General features: G+C 42.2%; 1 protein-coding gene across 1 annotated transcript in view; it reads left to right on the forward strand.

Annotated features, from left to right (window-relative positions):
* Nucleotides 1-17,866, forward strand: part of LOC111158900 (zinc finger protein 879) — a 166,379-nt gene that overhangs the window by 71,792 nt on the left and 76,721 nt on the right. Inside the window, exon 6 of the mRNA XM_022521219.1 lies at nucleotides 7,619-8,467. Coding sequence (XP_022376927.1) covers nucleotides 7,619-8,467 — 849 coding nt within the window. The remainder of the gene's footprint in view (nucleotides 1-7,618; nucleotides 8,468-17,866) is intronic.

Here is a 17,866-nt window from a genome sequence, read left to right on the forward strand (position 1 = left end):
TGTAAAACTCAACACATTTTTGCTGTGTAAATACTGTATAACTGGCACGTGTAACAAGAAGAATGTTACCAGGGCGCCTGGGTGGCTCAGTGGGTTAAGCCGCTGCCTTCGGCTCAGGTCATGATCTCAGGGTCCTGGGATCGAGTCCCGCATCGGGCTCTGCTCAGCGGGGAGCCTGCTTCCCTCTCTCTCTCTCTCTCTCTCTCTCTCTCTCTCTCTGCCTGCCTCTCCCTCTACTTGTGATCTCTCTCTGTCAAATAAATAAATAAAAATCTTAAAAAAAAAAAAAAAAAGAAGAATGTTACCAGCACATCAGAAACCTCCCATCCCCTCTATTTCTTTTGTTCTAAAGATAACTACTACCCTGACCGTAGGCTTGTTTTGCCTGTTTTCAAAGTTTGTGTAAATGGAATCATACAGTATGTTTGAGATTCATGCACGTATGGCAATAGTTGGATCATTCTCACTGATGTACAATATTTCACTCTGTAAACCTACCAACATTTCTACTTTCTACTGTTGTTAGACATTTGATTCATTTCTAGCTTGGGGCTATTATGAAGTGTACTGCTTTGAATGTGCCTGTATGGCTTTTAGAGAATATAAATGTACATTTCTCTTGGGTATGTAGTTATTAGTACTATGTTCATGAGTATGCAAGCTTTAGTCGACACTGCCAGGTAGTTTTCTAAAGTGAGTAGATCAGCAGTATGCGAGGGTTCCGTATTCTCTATAGACTTAGTATTACCATTTAAATTTTTTTTCCACCACTCTAGAGGATTTATGGAGTATCTGATTGTGTTTCAACTTATGACTGATGAAATTGATCATCTCTATTTTTAATCTCTTTAATATCCTCTTCTTTTGGAAAACTTATTTACTATAAAGAGAGAGAGAGAGCACAAGTGGGAGGGGCAGAGGGAGAGAGAATCTCAAGTAGACTCCCAGCTGAGCATGGGGCCCAACTCTGGGCTTGATCTCACAACCCTGAGATCATGACCTGAGCCAACACTAAGAGTCGGACACTTAACCAACGGCACCACTTAGGTGCTCCCAATATTCTCTTTTGTAAAGTACCTTTTATTTTCTATATAGTTGTGTGATCTTTTCTTATTGATAGGTTTGCTGAATATTTCTTTTAGGAACTTTGCATCTATTTTGATGAGAAAAAATAATCTGTGACTTTTTTTTTTTTTAATTGTCTTCATCAGATTCTGGTGGGTTGTGCTAACTTCATAAAACCAATCAGAAATATTTGTTCTCTTCAGTTCTCTGAAAAAGCTTGTGTAAAATTGGTGTTATTTCTCCCTTAAATGTTCATACAAATTCGGTACTGAAGCCATCTCTGCCTGGCAATCTCGTAGTGAGAGGTTTTTATTTATTTTTTAAAGATTTATTTATTTGAGTGAGAGAGAGCGAGCACAGAGTGTGATCACAAGTGAGGGGAGGGATAAAAGGAGAGGGAGAGAGAGAGAATTCTCAAGCAGACTCCCCACTGAGCACAGAGCCTGATATGGGACTTGATCCTAGGACCCTGAGATCATGACCTGAGCCAAAATCAAAAGTCAGCCAGTTAACCTACTGAGGCACCCCAGGCACCTCTGTGAGAAGAACATTTTAAAACGAAGATTCAATTTATTTATTAGATGTAAGACCATTCAAATTTTCTGTTTCTTTTTTTATACCTTTCTAGGAATTTGAGCCTTGCTCTAAGTGCCCAAACTTATTAACATAAAGTTTCCTTATTATGTTATTATAAGTCTCTGTGGAATCTGTCCTGATGTCGTCTTTATAGTAATCATTATTGATAATTAGTAATTAGTGATCATTAGTAATTAGTAAGGCACACACATAATTATTTTGTGCCTTCTTTTCTTGATTAGTGTTGCTAGAAGTCTATCAATTTTTATTAAGTTATTGATTTGTCTTTTATTTTGTCTTTGTTTTTTATTTTTATTTTTTTTTTTTTTTTGTGGTTTTTTTTTTTTTTTTTTAATTTTATTTTTTATAAACATATAATATATTTTTATCCCCAGGGGTACAGGTCTGTGAATCGCCAGGTTTACACACTTCACAGCACTCACCATAGCACATACCCTCCCCATTTATTTTTTATTTTTATTGTCCTTTTTATTTTTTTGTTTTATTTTTTTATCTTTCCTTTTATTTTTCCTTTTTGTTTCATTTGCTATTTTTCTAATTTCTTGAGATGTACATTTCCTTCTACACATGACTGTAGCTGCATCCTATCAGTTTCATATCATATTTTATTATCATTTAAATTCTAATTTTTGTTGTGATTTTTTTTCTCTCATCTTATCAGTTATTTAGAAATGTATTACTTAATTTAGAAATATCTGGGTTCATTTCCAGCTTAATTCCACTGAGTTCAGAGAACATACTCTGAATGTTCTCATTCCTGTGAAATGTATTCATTTACAGCCAATATAAGGTCAGTTTTGGTAGACGTTCTCTATGTACTAATAATATGTGCTCTGTCATTGTTGGGTGTACTGTTTTCAAGTCTATTATTTGAGTCAGATTTGTTTATCAGGTTACTGAGAGCATCTCCATTCTTAAAGGTTTGATTTCTGAGTTATTGAGAGTGGTGTGTGAACACAGATTGCTAGGATTATAAAGATTTCTGTTTTTGCTTTTCATTTTCTCTGTTTCTACTTTATACATTGTGAAGTTTATGCGCAAATGTAGATTTGTTATATGTTCCTGGAGAACTGTCCCTTCTGTCAATGTGAAATATCTGAAAGTCTATTTTTTCTAATATTGTAAGATTTGTCTGATATATATACCAGCTTTCTTGTGGTTACTGCTTGCTTCATAAATCCTTTTCATTCTTTTCTATATTTCTATACCTATGTTTTGGTATTTCTCTTCTAATGAGCATTTAGTTGGATTTTTTAAATCCAGTCTTACAATCTTAGTTTTTGTTTTTTTGTGACCGATATCACGAATAGGCAGTGAGGCAGGCAGAGAGAGAGGGAGAAGCAGGCTCCCTGCTGAGCAGAGAGCCCAATGAGGGCTCAATCCCAGGACCCCAAGACCATGGCCTGAGCCGAAGGCAGGGGCTTAACCCCCTGTGACACACAGGTGCCCCTGCTAAGTGTATTTAATTACATATATATTTTCAACCTCTCAAGACATAATTATTATGTGCAATAATACTTACATGTATTCACATATTTACTTTTCTATTGCTTTTCATTCCTTCTTACATTTCCATGTTTCCACCTGGGATTTTCTTATGCCTAGAACATGCTTCTTACTGTGTTTTGTTTTGTTTTTTTTTTAATGTGGGTCTGCTGGTGTCACAGTCTCTCTTTTTATTTGTATAGAAATACCCATTTCATATTTACTTTTTAAGGATATTTTCTTTCTATTGAATTATTTGGCAGTTATGTTCTTTCAACACTTCCTGATGTTGGTTCATTGTCTTCTGGCTTCCACTGTTCTTGTTGAAAAGATTGCTGCCAGTCTTATTTTTTTTTTCTTCTTCTTTTATTTAAATTTAATTTTTAAAAAGATTTCATTTATTTATTTGACAGAGAGAGACACAGTGAGAGGGAATACAGCAGGGAGTGGGAGAGGGAGAAGTAGGCTTCCCACAGAGCAGAGAGCCCGATGCAGGGCTCCATCCTAGAACCCCAGGATCATGATCTGAGCTAAAGGCAGATGCTTAACGACTGAGCCACCCTTTTTTTTTTTTTTTTATTCTTTAAAAGTAACGTATTTGTTTTCTTCTCAAACAACTGTTAAGATTAAACTCAGGTTACCAGTCGTTTTGTGCTTAGGTGAATTTTCTTTGTATATATCCTGCTTGGAATCTCTGGTGCTTCTCAAATTCATTTTTCAGCCTTTGTGTTGTTTCAAATAGTATTTTTGCCCCATTTGTTTCCTTCTCCCATTCCAGAACTTGTCACACATGTGTTCAATCTCTTCATCATGACTTATATGTTTCTTTTTAAACTTTTTTCAGCAACTTTTACCATAGATGTTTTCTGCTTATGTATTTTTCCATTGTACTATTGCTCCCTTCTACTATGTCTAATATACTATTAAATCTATCTGTTCAGTTCTTAATTTCAATTATTATATTCTTTTGTAGAATTTTCATTTGATTCATTGGTTCCAATCTCCTGTTGAAATTCTCATTCTTATCTATATTATTGAACACATTAATCACAGTTATCTCAAAATCCATGTTTGATAACTTGGATATCTGAATTCTGTGGGTCTTTGTGTATTATCTGTTTTTTCTCTTGATTTAATTTCTTATTACTCTGGTACATTTTGATTGAATCTTTGATACTGTATTTGAAGAAGTGAAGAGGCCCTGGGTGATGTTATATTCCTCCAGAGAACATTTGCCTTTTCTTCTGGCAGATAGTATAAGGGAACCACCTTAATCCAACCAGGGAGGTGTTAAATGGAGATTGGGTTGTGGTGTTTATATAAAGCTTTGCCTATCTCTTATTTGCCCTTACTACTAGGCTGTAGCCCTCCAGGAGTGCATACTGAGAGCTTTACATGTTTACTGTGACCACTAACCCCTTCTTTGGAAAATCCTGATCTCAGATTTTGGCTCCATATTTTCTTAAGATTAGAAAATTTTGAAATTCTGCTTAGCTTTGGTCTCTTGTCCTGAGAGGTTTTAGAATTCAGCAAATTCTATAAGGGAAAAAACCAGTAAGTATTGGGATTGTCTTTCTGTATTTCCCTTTTCTCCCAAATATTGAACTATCAGGTTGGCCTTGAGTGACATCTGATGCCTTTAGACAGAATTTTTGTTTATCAATTAAGATTTTCCAGTTGTTTTCTGCAGGAATGTCTGCCACAGCTTACTTTATCAGGTCCAGAAATGAGAGTCAGCCCTTAAGGTGTTAACATTTGGCAATCCTGGCATTTAACTGACCATTTTTGTTTTGAGCAACATTAGTCTGAGCTCACCAGGATTTTAGCTTTAAAATGCACCTGTTTAACTTTCTTTTCCAAATAAGTAAAGGAGTTAGTTTAGTTTGATTTTATTGATTATAGCTCTTTGTAGATTTTCTGAAGTGTGTAGGAAAAAAAGTAATGAGGAGGCTTGTTCTTGATAGGACTTTCCAGGAATCTTTGCATCATTGCAAAGTAGTATCTAGCTTTTATCATTCATTTCTTAGTACAAAGTCTTAAAGAGACTTAACATAAAAGGCAGATAATCACAAATACATAGGAAAAACTAGTATGCAGTCCAGAACTCTGCTTGTTAATACAGACCTACCTCATTCTGTTGTGCTGTGCAGATATGCATTTCTTAACAATTTGAAGGTTTGTGGCAATCCTGCTTCAAGCAGACCCATTGGTGCCAATTTTCCCGCAGTGTTGGCTCACTTCATGTCTGTGTCACATTTTGGTAATTCCGGCAATAGAACTGAAAACCTCTGGAAAGGATTCACTATTCTAGATACCATTGAGAACATTCATAATTTATGGTCAGAGGTCAAAAAAATCAATATTGGTAGGAGTTTGGCAATTGATTCCAAGGTTCATGGATGACTTGGAGGGGTGTAAGACTTCAGCGGAGGAAGTCACTGCAGATGTGATAGAAAGAGCAAGAGAAACTAGCATTAGATGTGGAGCCTGAGAATGGGACTGAATTGCTGCAAGCTCCTCAAGACAACTTGAAAGGATGAGGAGTTGCTTCCTACAGATGAGCAAAGAGAGTGGTTTCTTGGCATGGAATCTACCAAAGAGGATGCCGTGAAGGTTGTTGACATGACAACACAATATTTAGAATAGGGCATAAAGTTAGTTGATAAAGGTGAGGCAGGGTTTGAGAGATTGACTACAATCTTGAGAGAAGTTGTACTATGGGTAAAATGCTATCAAACAGCACCTCATGCTACAGAGAAATCATTCCTGAAAGGCAAGAGTCCATTGATGCAGCAAATTTCATTGTTGTCTTATTTTAAGAAATTGTCACAGCCACCCCAGCCTTCAGCAGCCATCAACACTGAGGCAAGACCCTCCCCTAGCAAAAAGATTTTGCTGAAAGCTCAGATGCTGGTTAGCACTTTTTAGCAATAAAGTACTTTTTTAATTGTGGTATGTAGAGTGTTTTTCTAGACCTGACGCTGTGCTACTGAAAAGACTGCAGTATAGTATAAACATAACTTTTACATGCACTGGGAAACCAAAAAATTCATTTGACTCACTTTATGGCGACATTCAATGTATTGCAGCAATCTGGAACCAAACCTGCAGTCTCTCTGAGGTATGCCTGTGCCGTAAAACCAAGGGAGACAATTATTGAGTAAGTGCAGAATTTGTCTGTGGGGAGAGCAATAATTCTGTGAGATAACACGTGGGACCACAGCTTGTATCCTAGTAACAGAGTCCCATTTCTAGTGACTAGTATACTGTTTTCCCCAGTAAGGGCCTCACCCTCTAAGGTGTACCGGGTATATCCAGGCAGATTTACTGCTTTGTTCCTAATACTCCCTCCTGACATACACATCTTCATGGTGCATTTTCCTTATATAGATGTTACATTATTCATACGGGTTTAAAGACTTCACTTCCTCACCAGTAGTAGGAGGTCCTAATTTTATTAGCAGATATGAGTGTTTTACACAGCCTTTACTGTGGCTTTTTTATTACCCATCTGAATGAGTGTATAAAACATAAAAATGTTGCTTTTATTAGTTATAGGAGTTGAATGACTTTTCTCCCAAGTGTTGACCTCTAGTTTCCCTGGTTTCTTTAGGCTCCATGTAGGTTATTTTAAACACCGTACCACTAAAATGGACAAGGTACATTTTTTTTCTTATCTATGAGCATAGTAGGGTCTACGTAGGCTTTTTGAGGCTTAGAAAGTCAGATTAACTTCTCTGTAGTCACAAAGAAAATGAATATTGTACTCAGGATCCCAACCCAGGCCTGTGACTTCTGAACTCAAGCTCCCAAGCTGTCCTGCTTCATACATCTGACATTAAATCAACCCCTTCCTGCTATGTCCTCTGCTCACCTCTCTTGCTCTTTCCTTTCCTATCTTCCCTTCAAGATGCCTTCAAAACGGCAACCTCTTTGTCAGCATTATAAACATGCTCATCTTCTTACCGTAACTAGATAAAACATATGTTTATGTTTGATGTCTTTCAGACTGGATGACTATGCCTGTGAGTAAGAAATCTCCTCCCAAGCCGGATATTCCTGATCAGGACTTGGATCAGTGGATGATAAAGGAAGGATTCACTAGAGATAGCCACTGGAAATATGATGGCCAGTTGGAATGGCAGCATGGAGGCCAGGGGGTACTTGCTCACCAGAAGACCCCCTCTGTGCTCCACGCCCAGGCCGGGGATGAACCTGGGAAGCACTGCACTGTGAGCTCATCTTTTGATCAGAGTCAGGGATTTCAATCTAGCAAAAAAGCCTTCGAGTGTAGTGAGTGTGGAAAAGTCTTCACTAAAAGTTCAACCCTTAATAAACATCAGAAAGTTCATACTGAAAAACTGAATGCAAATCAGAAAACTGTTATTAAAGAGAAACGATATGAATGTAGAGAATGTGGGAAAGCCTTTCACCAGAGTACACACCTTATCCATCACCAAAGAATTCACACTGGCGAGAAACCGTATGAATGTAAGGAATGTGGCAAGGCCTTCTCTGTGAGCTCCTCACTCACTTACCATCAGAAAATTCACACCGGAGAGAAACCTTTCGAATGCAACTTATGTGGGAAAGCTTTTATCCGAAACATACACCTTGCCCACCATCATAGAATTCACACTGGAGAGAAGCCTTTTAAATGTAACATATGTGACAAAGCCTTTGTGTGCAGGGCACATCTTACCAAACACCAGAATATTCATAGTGGAGAGAAACCTTATAAATGTAATGAATGTGGAAAAGCCTTTAATCAGAGTACGAGTTTTCTTCAGCATCAAAGAATTCACACTGGAGAGAAGCCCTTTGAATGTAATGAATGTGGAAAGGCCTTCAGGGTGAACTCTTCCCTGACAGAGCATCAGAGAATTCATACTGGAGAGAAACCTTATAAGTGTAGCGAATGTGGGAAAGCTTTCAGGGATAATTCATCCTTCGCTCGACATCGGAAAATTCATACCGGAGAGAAACCTTACAGGTGTGGTTTGTGTGAGAAAGCCTTCAGGGACCAATCAGCCCTAGCCCAACATCAGAGAATTCATACTGGAGAAAAACCTTACACGTGTAATATATGTGAGAAAGCCTTCAGCGACCATTCAGCCCTCACTCAACATAAGAGAATCCACACCAGAGAAAAACCTTACAAATGTAAAATCTGCGGGAAAGCCTTTATTCGAAGCACACACCTTACTCAGCATCAGAGGATTCACACAGGAGAGAAGCCCTATAAATGTAATAAATGTGGGAAAGCTTTCAACCAGACTGCAAACCTCATTCAGCATCAGAGACATCATATTGGAGAAAAGTGATAGGATTATAGTTTATATGGCAGAACTTCGAGACCAAGTGTGTTAATTATTGAATGTAAGTGAATCCATTCCAGAGAATAGCCATGAAAACCGGTGAAGATGGAATTTTTATTTACAGAGAGTCAACCTTCACGGTACTGTGGGTTTGAGAATTTAAGAATGGCATGCCCTCCTAGTTCAGAACTGCCTCAGTTGAATAACAATAATGTTTAATTAGTCTGAATTATTAAGTATTATAACCAAAATGAAGCTTCATTAACAACACAGAAATTAGATGATCACATTTACATTTTGACTATTAAGAGAAGTTATAAAATTGCAAAAGACCAGGGGAAGAAGCAAAGGAACAAAAAAGTAAAAATGGTCAATAAGCATTTCACTCACTTTTTTTATATAAAAGGGTTTCTACTTTCAGTGGAACCCTTTGTTCTCACCCACCCACTTTCTCAGTGTAGGGAAAGTACAGTCACCGTACATTGGCCCCGGAGTTACCTAAATTATGTATCCCACCTTCTGCTTCAAACCATCTTCTCAGATCTCCCTGACTTATGTGTCCACTGGCTGCTTACCCATATTCTCCTTCTGAGACAACTCATTTGAATGGTGTGTCCCTCTTGATTTAGCACCTCCTAACTGGTGACATCGTGTCACTTACCATCACCCCATTTGCCCTTGGAGAATGTCGTGATCTGGCCACCTACACAGTCCATGATTCTGGTTATTGCAACCAGACCCAGCATTCAGAACTCGGCGACCCCTGGGAGACAGGTTGATCAAACTTCTTGAGTTACCCAGTTCCTCTGGGCCTCACCTTGACTCTTACACTGGGATGGTACCTTAAAGTAGGGACTAGGTTGTGTAGACATTACCTCCAATTGCTCTGCACTGTCCTTACCCCACACACAGCAGTCAGGGGCCTGCTCAGCCTCAGACGTGACAATCCAGCCACCTCACAGTGTTCTAGACCCTCTCCACTTCTGTGATTTGCCATTTCCTAACATGCAGCTGACACAAGTTGGAGCCCCAAAGCTAGTACTCAAAGGCTCTGACCCACTCTTTCCCTTGGCTGGCAGTCCTCTGTGTCCACTGCAAGGATGTATTCCTCGCCCCCAGAATACGAACTGCTGCATCCTGGTCCCTGCACTTCTTCCATCCAATTTTCGGCAGGTCTCGACTGTGTTCACAGAGCAAACAGCTTTGAATTTCTGCTTTTGCATTTGGAAGTGGGCATTTCCTCTCCTCCATCTGGGTGTTCTATTTAAAGACTGTCCCATTCTGACAGTGGTGAGCTATCTGTGGAGTAATTCCATGGGTCAGGACGTGGTCAACAGCATCGTGACGTTCCCTGGCAGGGAACTGTCCATGCCCAAAACTTGTAGCGATACTCTGTTCCTGCAGGTACAGTTCCTTCTCCATCTTTGATCCTTCACTGCTCTCAGTAGAAAGTACAGAGATAAAATAACATGTGTTATTTTATACAGTCCCTGGTAGCACTGTCCCCTTCCCCGCCACAAAGGACGGGGAGCCCGCACTACTGCAAACTGGAACAACACACCACATCATGAATATGGAAGAGCAAGTCTACCATTGTTCTGGGAAACGGAGTGGCAAGTTCTCAGTCCGTGGAGGTGCTCTCCATCAAGTTGGGCAGCCCACTGGCCCCACAGATGCTGCACCTCAACTCCAAGTTACAGAAGAGGACAGTCTTTTTCCTGGTGGAATTCTAAATTCACCTTCCATCGAGTACAGGCTGCCAGTGTGGGCAGGCATCTGTGAGGGGGTCAGCAGCAGCTCATGCTTTCTCCCCTACTAAGCTGCAGATGAAGCAGCATTTCGAGGGGTGACTTGGAGCTCTTTGTACACTGGGCCCCCACATGTTCATTGGCAGCCCCCAATTCCACAAAAAAACTTGAAAACCTGCTCGCTGCTCTAGAGCCCTGCCTGCAGTACCAGCCATGTGGCCCACCTGCCCCTAACAATCACCCTCTTCCCTTGAATCCCTGTGGGACGCTGCTCAGCTGAGTTCTATGTTCATTTTGTTTGTGTTTAATGAGAGCTGCTGCCATGGGTCCTGTGCCTGCAGTCGAGCCAGAGCCGAGACCAGGTGCCCCCGAGAGCCTCCTTTATCCCGGGGACGGCACCGGCCGCTGTTCCTGCACCGGAATCCATGCAGCCCGAAAGCCCTCAATCTGGGATTGCTCCCTGCCCAGTCAGTGCACAGACTTCCCGGCGCACCCACGACCATGCCGTCGCAAGATAATGAAGGAGCCAGTATCCCCAGCCCCTCAACAGGACTAGAGAGACAGAGGAGCCAGAGAAGCAGATCTAGACCCACTTCCCACATCTGATGCACCAGAGCTCTCCTGGTCTACCATGGAATTGCCCAATGGGCAAACTCAGTGGCAGTGGCAGTTCCGCTCTGCCCAGGGGAAGGGTTTGGGAAGAGAATTAGCACCGTAAACCTTGTTAAAAGTCATCATTGGCTGTGGGCTCCCGTGAATGCCCCCCTGAAACTGCCAGCTCTTGGGGGAAAAATAATTGCTCCAGTCTCCCCTTTCACATTCCTCTAATGCTCTCTTGTCAGGTCTTCCCATCTCCAGCTGATAGATTGGGCGCCTGGGTTCTCCCTCATCACCTGAGCTCACCTCGCTCTGCCACCAGTGTCTGCCCAAGACGTTGCCTTTCTCCATATTCAGCAATGGCTTTTAGAATGGCACCTTGACCCTCAGCGGACTGGGGCTTCCCAGTTATAGTACCTGAGCCTCAGAGTCTTGGAACAAAACAACCCTAAACTGCATGCATCTTTGGTTGAGAAAACAACTTAATTCCCTCGAACATGAATTTAGTCCAAGTGCATACCCTCCAGCTGTCTGATTTCTCTTCCCTTTGCACTTTGCCCTCCTCTGCCCTTTACTGGATTAGCCAGCAAGGCCATGTGGACACATAAAACACTCCCACCTACAGTGGGAGGAGTCCCAGCTTCTGGCCCCTCCTCAACTCCCGCTAAATATATTTTTGGTAATATTTTTACTTTTAGTATTTTTATACCAGTTTGCAAAGGCAAAAAGAAAATACAAAGTTTGATTGTTTTCCATCACTCATGAACTTCTCAGTGGCGCTAATGACCGTTCTCTGCCAGTGCCAGGATTTGGTCACTCGGGCATGTTCCTCCTCAGCCTGTGTGTTACCCTGTCTACGGCTCATCACTGTTCTTAAAAATTGTTGCCATAGAATGGCCCATCAGTGTGTCTTTCTGAAAATAAATGAGAAAAGTACACAGTGTTCTAAGAGGTACAAGCTGCATTTGTGTTACCTGGTTATCTCTTAAGACCTGTCCAAAAGTAGTGCTTCTAAGCGTTTTTATCTTTGTATGGCCAGTCTGGTCCTGCCCACAATAAGCATCCAAACCTGCCTGGTCCCAGAAACCATAGTTCAGGCTGTGGAATAGAAGAGAGCTGTATCCCCAGTCATAGGGGACAACAGTTAACATTTGAGGATGTCCCGCAGGCCGGGTACTCTTGTAAGCACTCTGCATGTAATAACTCATTTAATCCTCACAATTCTGTGAGACTGTCTCATCCCCACTTGAAAGTTGAACAGAGAGGCTTAAAAGCGTTTCAGAAATTAAACAGCTGATAATGTGCATGGTCTGAGGACCTGATCCAGGCCCTGTAGCTCTGGGGCACACATGCCTCCCTGCTGCACTCAGCTTCCTCCTTCATGGACACATTCTGGAGGGCCACTTGGCTCCAGACGTCGGAGTGTGGCAGATATGGCTATGGATGGGTGGCTGGGGGGTCCCCAGCCTTGCAACCATGTTGCAGGCATGGCTTTCTGGTACCCACATCCTCCACAAAAAGACCTTTCCTCGGCCCTGGGTTGGCAAGGTGGAAAGGGTTCAGGTGCTCCTCTAACCTGAGAGTACAAGAACCATGGGTTCGCAAATGCCTATCAGCCCTTGGATATCTCGCGGGCACGGCCTGATAACCATAGCAGTTCCTGAACGTGGCCACATGAGAGTAATTACTACGAGTGCCCTTCTTGAGGTTTTCCAAAAGCAGAGAGGTGGGGCATCTGGGTGGCTCAGTTGGTTAAGCATCTGCCTTCAGCCCAGGTCATGATCCTGGAGACCCAGGACTGATCCCCACATCTGGCTCCCTGCTCAGCGGGGAGTCTGCTTCTCCCTCTGCCCCTCACTCTGCTCCTCCATGCTCTCTTTCTCTCTCTCAAGTAAATAAAATCTTAAAACACACACACATACACACACACAGAGAGAGAGAGACAGAGAGAAAGCCAAAGCTGGTAGCTAGAGAAACAGCAACAGCCGAGCATGGTACATACACAGAGGGTATGCACACATCTAAGTATTGCTTTTATGGGACTTAAATACGGAAGACAGGTATTGCAAAACGAAACACAAATAATGAGCAAAATAACTGTAGTTTGTGAGATACGTGTTTACACAGATGGGGTACCACAAAAGAGAGTGTGAGAGGCCCAGCTGTAGATTGTGTGGTCACACTGGGCTTCACTAGAATTGACAACAGATGCAAAGCCCAGTTCAGTGAGACAGGGAAAGCGGTTCGGACACACAAGGCAGGAACAGTGCGGGCTGGGTAAGTGCCATTAAAAAGGCGGTGGAGGGGCGCCTGGGTGGCTCAGTGGGTTAAGCCGCTTCCTTCGGCTCAGGTCATGATCTCAGGGTCCTGGGATCGAGCCCCGCATCGGGCTTTCTGCTCAGCAGGGAGCCTGCTTCCTCCTCTCTCTCTGCCTGCCTCTCTGCCTGCTTGTGATCTCTCTCTGTCAAATAAATAAATAAAATCTTTAAAAAAAATAAAAAATAAATAAAAAATAAAAAGGCGGTGGAGCCCAGAGTCAGCACTGGTGTTAGCAGCGTGAGCTTCCACAGGAAGAGGCAGGACCACAGCCCAACCAGCCCCTGCAGTGAACTTGGCTGGTGCTCTAAACACAAGCCATTGCCAGGGTCAGGTTTTGTGCTTCAAACTCTCAAGCTACAAGTGGTTGCTATTGATGAATAGATTTTACCAGAGCAATGGGGGGTCTGGGTGGCTCAGTTGTTGAGCATGTGCCTTTGGCTCAGGTCATGATCCCAGGATCCTGGGATCAAGCCCCACAAGGACTCCCTGCTCAGTGGGAAGCCTGCTTCTCCCTCTCCCACTCCCCCTGCTTGTGTTCCCTCTCTTGCTCTGTCTCTCTCTGTCAAATAAATAAAATCTTTTAATTTTTTTTTTTACCAGAGCACAAATACTGGGAAATTTTCCATTTAGTTTGTTCTTTCCCAATTAATTTTCCTTCCAGTGAATAAGAAAATACCAAATTTAGAAGAACTAAAATGCGGAAACTTAAAGACCACATAAGTTTCAATTGCTAATTTATTTCGGCAATATACTTCAACGAAGGTACAGCATTGCTCACTGTTACCTAATACTATCATTTCTAGCCATGGTGATAGGGGGGGAAATGGGGCTGTAAATACTTATAGGCGAGGATATACCAGATTCCCCCTGGTGCATTGCCTCAGGCTCTTCACCAATCATTCTGGTCCCCTCTGGGCCACCTCCCATTCCAGTCACCAGTGACTTTGTCCATGCCACAGATGCAGCCACAGGACTCACCTGTGTAAACCCTTCCATGGCTCCTCTAGGGCCAACCATGGGAAGCAAAACCTTCAAGACCCTTCACAGCCAACCCATATAGAATTCATATTTTTATGAGGGAAATACAGCACAGCTTTCTCTAGCTTTCTCTACAGCTTTCTCTGTTTTCAAGAAAGAATGTTATTTGGGATGTCTGAGATGGGGTCTTGGGATTGGTCACCTGAGGGGTTTATGTAATGAGTGGGGTCTGTTTGGGCATTGACTGGTAGGACTGGGAGGGTGGATGCTGGGAAATGGGGTCAATGATGTGGGCATCTGCAGGGATCAAGGTGACTCTGGCTGTCAGCGACTGTGGGAGAGGCTAATTATCTTGGCCAAGGTCACTAACTAGCATGGCAGAGCTGCCATTGATCTCAAGAAGTCTTAACCTTGACATTATACAATTTCTAGATATGAAAGCTGACTGAAGTAAGTCTACAGTGTCAGGGGCAAGACAAAGTCTGTGGCCACTGGAAATTTCCCTGTCTGGCAGATTGGGATGGGGGAAAAAAAACTCAGAAGTTGATAGTATGGGTAAGTTCAACATTCAAGAGCCCTGGTAGAATAAGCGAATAATACTTCAAATTGGCCAGATTATATCAGTGAACAGCATGTGGGGCCGGACCCATGTGTCCTTCCTGCTATTTCCGTTTCTGAGTCTGCATGCAAATATAAGAATGAATCATGGCCAGACACAGGCGCCAGGAGAGAGCAGGGCCCATAGCAGCATCCCTATTAATGGGGCGCACTGGTGCCCCAGAATGATGATTTTTATATTGGTGTGCGGGATGGAGGGGAAAGACACAGGAAGCAGAGACTAGTTAGTATCCCACCACAGTAACCCACAAGAAGCAGTAAGGCTCACAGTGTCCAAAACCAGCCCCTTCACTAATCTGCCTCTCTACACCCTCGACTGCCTTTCATCCAAGCCTCCCCTTGGAGTCTCTGTGTTCAGAGCTGTGCCCCTTCTTGAGTCCTCTCCTTTGTTCCATAAGCTGAAAGATCATCTCTGAAACTCCCAGTCTTCTACAGCTGTCACTACTCTTCCACACAGCAGCAGGCTTCCCTCGTCAAAGCCCAGGAAATAGAAAATATCTACACTTGGGAATTTTTCATAAAATTCCCAAATGGCGAATTTGGTGATGCCACTGAAAAATGGTGTCAGTATAGTGGAGTATTTCTGAAGAGGTTTCATTCTGTAAAATGATGGTGGAAAAATTCACTTAGAATTGTGTACTTTATTCCAGTTTAGAAGCAGTCTTTCAAATTGGTGACTACATTAAAAAAAAAAAAGCAACATAAAATGCAAGTTAAACTTCTGGGAAAAGTTGTATTTATTCAACAAGAAGTCAATGAGTGAGAGACAATGAAAGTAATGAACCTGGGGGAAATTTCCAAGTAGAACAAAATGTAATAAATGGGACAGAGCTATAGTGAATGTAATAGATGTGTTGAAAAATTCACACTCGTGAAAAGATATAAGCATATAGTTAATATGAGAGAGGCCCTCCTTATCCAACTCTCTACACATTGGACACAGATGATATCCTTACAAATTGGTGAATTAAAGTCTATATCAAAATGTAATCTTCCTCTGCTTTAGAGAACTCATACTAGAGAGAAACCCTGTGGTTGTAATATGGGAAAGCCTCCAATCCACAGCCCCATTTTCATTGAAACACAGAATTCATACTGGGAAGAAATCACTCAGGGCAATGAATGTGAGAAGGCCAACAAGCACAGCTCAATTCTTACTCAGCAGCATAAAAGAAACCATTGCCTTATAAATTCCACAAATTTGAAACAAAACAAAACCTTTATCTGGGGGTTCAACTTGATTGACTGAACCTCAGAGAAGGCAAAACAGTGCATGTAAATAGCATGGGAAGACCTTCAGGAAGTTGTCAACCCTGCACTGAACCTCAAATTATCCTTTGTACAGACTGATCATAGAAAAGCCTTCTTCTGGGAGTCCGAACTCTGCATACAGTAGAGAACTCATAAAGGAGAGAAACCTCACAAGTGCACTAAGTACGATCACATGTTAGTGACAGTCAGATGCAGTGAATGGCGCATTCTATGGGAATCATCACAAGTGGACTGAATGTGGGTGCCTGGGTGGCTCAGTGGGTTAAGCTGCTGCCTTCTGCTCAGGTCGTGATCTCGGGGTCCTGGGATCGAGTCCCACGTCGGGCTCTCTGCTCAGCAGGGAGCCTGCTTCCCTTCCTCTCTCTCTGCCTGCCTCTCTGCCTACTTGTGATCTCTCTCTGTCAAACAAATAAATAAAATCTTTAAGAAAAACAAAACAAAAAAAAAAAACAAGTGGACTGAATGTGAGACACCCATAAGAAGGAACCAGAACCTGCCCGTGGTCAAGCATTCACATCAGAGACACCAGTATGAACGAATGTGAGGAGTGTGTGAAAGTTTTCAGCAGGAAGCCAGGACTCTAAAGCAGAAACCTTACACTGGGGGAGAAATCCTCTAAATGTTCTACTAAGAAATCATCCAAACTCTAAGTCACAGAGTTCAAAGTGGGGAAAACCACTAAAAAGTTTTTAACTAGAAGTCAACGCTTATTGAATATCAGGGAATTCATCCCGGGAGAAACACCAAGAGAAAAACAACAACAACAAAAACAAAGAAATGTCTTCCTTTGGAACTGAGAGCTAACTGACTCTGAGAGTTCAAAATAGCAGAAAAACACTCTCAAAGCACTAATATGGAAAAGCCTTCAGCAAGAGAACACACCTCATCACATTACATCAGAAAACCCACACAGGAAAGCAGCTCTATGAAATAATGAATTCTGGAAAGCACTGATTGATAAATAAAACTTTCTATTCACACTGTGGAGAAACCATAGGAATGCAAAAAAATGTGAGTAAGGAGAATCTGTACACCAAAAATGTTATTCTGAGGAGAAGCCCTATTAACTTAAGGAACACAGAGACACCTGGTCCCGGGGACAAAAATCTATTTATGCAACAGAGGAAGAGGAAAGAGCCTTTATGTTGCATGAAGGTTGGTTGACCTTCAGAATCAGTTCTGGACATCAGATACTAGAGAATTCTGAACTGATAAAGGAAAAGAGCCAATTTCACAGATAGAAACTGTACCACAGGGAAATACAATTCTGTAACCAAAACCAAACTTTTTGAAAACAACAACAACAACAACAACAACAAACCTCAAAAATAAATGTCCATGCATCTGAGGTCCAAGTATCTTCCTTCCCATGCTTCATGTTTGCCTTTCAAAGGGGACCTCTCAGTAAATGTTGGGAGAGAAAAGTGTGGATATTCATCCTAAGAGGTCTACTTGGAATTCATCATCACCATGGACACAACCCAAAACTCCTGACCATAATCTCTCATGGGCATCAGAAGAGGGCAACTGCTGCCCCGTTGCTTTATTCTCACACCGCTAACACCACACAAGTGTTTGGGGGTTGTTTAAGGGAGTATGCACAGGGAAAGGCAAAAAACTATAGTCCACATGTTGACATGCCCCAGATCCCAGGGCTGAAGGTCCCAAGAAAAAGACCTGAACACAAGTAACCCCGTAGGGTATGTCCCAGTGCCTCTGCTGGCTCCCACGTCCTGTCACAGGTCGATCCCTACTCACAGAGCTCTCTCACCCGAGGTTCGATCCCTCAGAGCGAAGCCTGAGTTACTCAGTCCAGAAGAAAGAACCTCAGGTCTCTTGGGGAAAAGTCCCCTCCTCAAAGCCAGCCCC

This window comes from Enhydra lutris, unplaced genomic scaffold, assembly GCF_002288905.1.
Source record: "Enhydra lutris kenyoni isolate GAN:26980312 unplaced genomic scaffold, ASM228890v2 scaffoldscaffold64, whole genome shotgun sequence".
In the NCBI taxonomy this organism is placed as follows: Eukaryota; Metazoa; Chordata; class Mammalia; order Carnivora; family Mustelidae; genus Enhydra; species Enhydra lutris.